Genomic DNA, 4,110 nt, shown 5'->3' on the forward strand with positions numbered 1-4,110 from the left:
GATTTTTCCATTCTCTGCAAAGGCACATTGCTAGGAACAGAGCGAATGGGGAGGAGTGGGAGGAGGGGTAGCCAGGGCAAGAAACTGTGTTTTCTCAAAGGGAAAAACTCACAGTAGGGTTTCTGAGAAGAGGTGAGGAGGGAGAGTTGATAGAGACTACATGATTTAGAATCCAGGTTATGAATGTGTTCATGGGAACTCTTCTCTTTGGATGTGCACAATCGGATCAATAGACACATGCCCAGACCCTACTCTTTAACAGATATTGGTCAATTCCTCATCACCCTTTGGCATCAGGCAAATGTGTAAAAAGCTAACTTCTTCCTTTGACTTCAAGGCCTCATGTACAGTTGCACAAGACATCTGTAGAGTGGCATCCCTGGCATTGTGCAGTGCCCAACCTGAACAGGTGTACTTGGCAGCCGTGCATGGCCTCCACCCTCACGAGCTTCCATATTGCATTGTGTACCATCTGGCCACCTGTGGTCTTATACAGACCATCAGGTCCCTGAGAACAGGAACATGAATTATATCATTTTTGGTTTTTGGTTTGTTTGTTTGTTTGTTTTTTTGCCTCCCATGGTGACTGGTACTCAGTGATCAATATTTCTCCCCTAGCAACTCTGTTCCCTTCTGATTAGCCCCAGAGAGAGGAAGCAGACTCCTTTGAGACTCAACCCTACCCTGTGGGAACACTCAGTCCAGACATCACATCCAGTGCCCAGTCCTCTGCCTGCCCTCCCTTTGATACCAGCCCAACTCAAGCACCTGAAAATCATTAGCAGAGACTCTCAAAGGAAAAGGGGCTTCAAGTTCATGTCACCCAGGGCCACAGTATACGGCCCTGCAAGTTGTCCACCGCACAAGCCCAGGGAGCAGCCTTTTCTTGGATATGATGCAATATGTATGGATCCTGCCATCCAACCCTTATCCAAGCAGGATTCCAGAGACCCCAAGGCCATCCTTGGAGAGCTCTCATTTTCAGGTAGTTCCTTGCACCAAGCCAAAAATCTGTCCCCACATCCACCCAACAGTGGTTCACACCCTGGTCCCTATTCTGCCCTCTGGAGTCCTACATACAAAGCCTAATCACCTGTTTCAGACCCCACCCAGGCCTCCTGGGTTCCAACCAAGCCAAGAGGCAATTGTGTTTCTGAAGGAGACCCCTCTCTTGTCCCACCTCTGCAGTGGGGATAGATGGAAAGAGCAAGGCTTAGGATAACCTCACACACTAGGTGGCCCTGCCCCTGGCATGCCCACCTCTCTCTGCTGCTGCTGCTGCACACCTCAAGCCTGTCTCCCAGCCTGAAACACACAGGCCCAGTGCGAAAGTAAAGCAGTCAGGAAGTCAGGTAGAAAAGACTGCATTCCTCCTTCCTTCTCAGCAAGTTTCCCAAGCAGTGGGCCTCCTCGGGCACAAAGCAATCTCCACAGCCAGGGTTCCCTCAGGATGCTCTTTGGGGAAAGAGCCTCCAAGCTTCCTGAGAGCCCACCCACCATCCCAGCTGGGTATTCCCTCTGACGGTAAGCATTCCAGGGAGTGTGGAGCAGCCACCATCAGTATTCCTCCTTGGGACTCATACAGTCCCAGTTTGAGGATAAGATAAAAGTTTCCCCGGGAGGATGCCAGGGAGGACACTGGCATCCTCTCAGCTCCCAGGAAAAGGGTCATGGACACTTCCCCTCCTGGAAGCCAGTGACATTGCCTGTCCCACACCCCCTTGGGCTATGCTACCTATATCCAGGAACCAAAGGCAACACCCAGCTCCTTTCACTCTCATGGGTTCTGGGGACAAATGATAACCCACTGGACACGGGGAGGACACGTTTCCCCAAGCAAGAAATTAAGGAATCAAGGGCTGAGCTGGGAACAGGAGCTGCAGGGAAGGAGATGGACTGGACCTGGATTCAGGTGGGCCCTGGGCAGGTCCCCAGGAACCGAATGCCTATGAGGCACACTCAGTGGAGGGCAAAGGGGAGAAATAAGCCCAGAAGCAGCAAAGTGACAAGGGAGGACTACGAGTAGCATCCAGGAATTCAGCAGAGGTCAGCGAGCTTGGGAGAGCTAGGGCAGGCAGATAAGGTTCTGGGCTGTTCCTCTTTGGGGCAACAGCCAGAGAAATAGCTCAGCTAGTTGCATAACCCTTCTATTTGCCCAGAGCTTTTGTCCAGAAACTCTCTGTCCTGAGAGGTGATTAAAGAAGGCATCCAGCAAGAACTGCACAAGAAACGGAGTCAGCCGGAGAACAAAGAGTGGTCTTCCACTGCCTCACAGGATGATGGAGGCCCACAACGCATCTGCCCCTTTCAACTTCACCCTGCCACCCAACTTTGGCAAGCGCCCCACAGACCTGGCACTGAGCATCATCCTGGTGTTCATGTTGTTCTTCGTTATGCTCTCGCTGGGCTGCACCATGGAGTTCAGCAAGATCAAGGCTCACTTATGGAAGCCTAAAGGACTGGCCATCGCCCTGGTGGCACAGTATGGCATCATGCCCCTTACAGCCTTTGTGTTGGGCAAGGTCTTCCAGTTGAACAACATTGAGGCGCTGGCCATCCTGGTCTGTGGCTGCTCACCTGGAGGGAACCTGTCCAATGTCTTCAGTCTGGCCATGAAGGGGGACATGAACCTCAGGTAGGCCTGGGGGTGAGGAGGGAACAGCCTGGAACAGGAGCTACATTAGAGATGTCACAATTGAGGGGAAGAACTGGGCTAAAGCCAGGAAGGAGTGAATGCAGCCTGGGTGGAGGCTAGGGCAGGGGGAGGCTGGCATTTATTGCCAAGAGCTTATGCTGGGATGGGGACAGGAGTTGGGGTATGTCTGGTTTAAGCACCAAGCCAAAGGGACCATACTGGTCCAGGAAGCTCGTGGTGATCTCCTTGCTTCCAGAGGTGTCTCAAGGATTGTCTTAAAGGAGGATTGATTTAAGCCAAAGGAACCTCTGGAGAACTGCATCCACCTACAACAGTAGACAGGTTGCCTGCTTTGAGCCCAGAGATTTAAAAGGCAGTGTGATTCATTCCAAACATCACCAGGAAGATCAAGGTGACTTCGAACCAAATGAGCACCTCAAATTCCTGCAAAGCAGGCAAGAATTTCCAAAAGGTCCTCCCAATTACCTGGTCATCTGAGATGTTTTCTCTTTAAAGTCCCTCATTCCCCATCAGATGCAGTGACATTTCCATGCAAAGGCACAACCAGGGAGATCGCAGCGTTTCCCAGCACCCACTCAGGATATGCCAGCCCCATCTCAGCCACCCTGGTAAGGGGAAGACAGCAGCACCCCCTAACGCCCTGCCCAAAGCATTATAAGCAGAAATCAGCAAGGGCTCGCTCCTGCAGACGCAGCACGCAGGGACTGGTTGATGCTCATCCTTGCAAACAGGGGGGACTCTAGTCTTGAACATCTGCCAGAGGAGCTACTTCAGACCCGTTCCAGCTCCAGCTCCAGCAGCCTGTGCTGAAGCTAAAGAAGACTCACTCACAGAAGCTCTTGCTTTTAGCGAAACCTCAGTCTCAAGCCAGTCCCTCTAACTTTTTACCATTAAGTTTAGTGTTTAACATACTTTTCTAATAGATTTCCTTTCAAGTTAAGGAATTTTCATTCCGTTGCTAGGAATTTTCATTCCGTTCATTCAAAATCATACTATTTATTATGTAAGAACATTAAATTTTGTTGGATGACTTTTCTGTATCTACAAAATTATACCATTTCTTTAATCTAATAATACAGTAGTATGTATTAATAGATTATCTAATGTTAAATCATTCTTACTCATCTTGTTCAATTGTATTACTTTTTTAAAGCACTGCTTGATTTATTTGCTAATATTTTATTATTTTTGCTTCTATGTTCATAAATAAGAGTGGCCCTCATATCATTCTCCAGCTTTAGTTCCAAGATCATATCAACCTTATACAATAAATGGGGGCATGTTTCCACTTTTTATATTATCTGGATAGATTTGCATAATATTGCAGCAATCTGCACTTTGCATGTTTAGTAGAACACTACCGTAGGACAGTATAAATCATGTGGGGTACTAGAAGATAGGTTTTGAACTGCTTATTAAATGGCTTTTTTTTTTTTTTTTTTTTTTTTTTTTTT

At 48.5% G+C, this 4,110-nt stretch overlaps 1 protein-coding gene across 1 annotated transcript in view; it reads left to right on the forward strand.

Annotated features, from left to right (window-relative positions):
- The first annotated feature begins 2,145 nt into the window (after positions 1 to 2,145).
- SLC10A1 (solute carrier family 10 member 1) overlaps positions 2,146 to 4,110 on the forward strand; it is a 17,114-nt gene continuing 15,149 nt past the window's right edge. The window contains exon 1 of the mRNA XM_023182829.1: positions 2,146 to 2,635. Within this exon, the coding sequence (XP_023038597.1) occupies positions 2,277 to 2,635 (359 nt within the window). The 5' untranslated portion in view covers positions 2,146 to 2,276. The remainder of the gene's footprint in view (positions 2,636 to 4,110) is intronic.

The sequence above is a fragment of the Piliocolobus tephrosceles genome, chromosome 6 (assembly GCF_002776525.5).
Source record: "Piliocolobus tephrosceles isolate RC106 chromosome 6, ASM277652v3, whole genome shotgun sequence".
In the NCBI taxonomy this organism is placed as follows: domain Eukaryota; kingdom Metazoa; phylum Chordata; class Mammalia; order Primates; family Cercopithecidae; genus Piliocolobus; species Piliocolobus tephrosceles.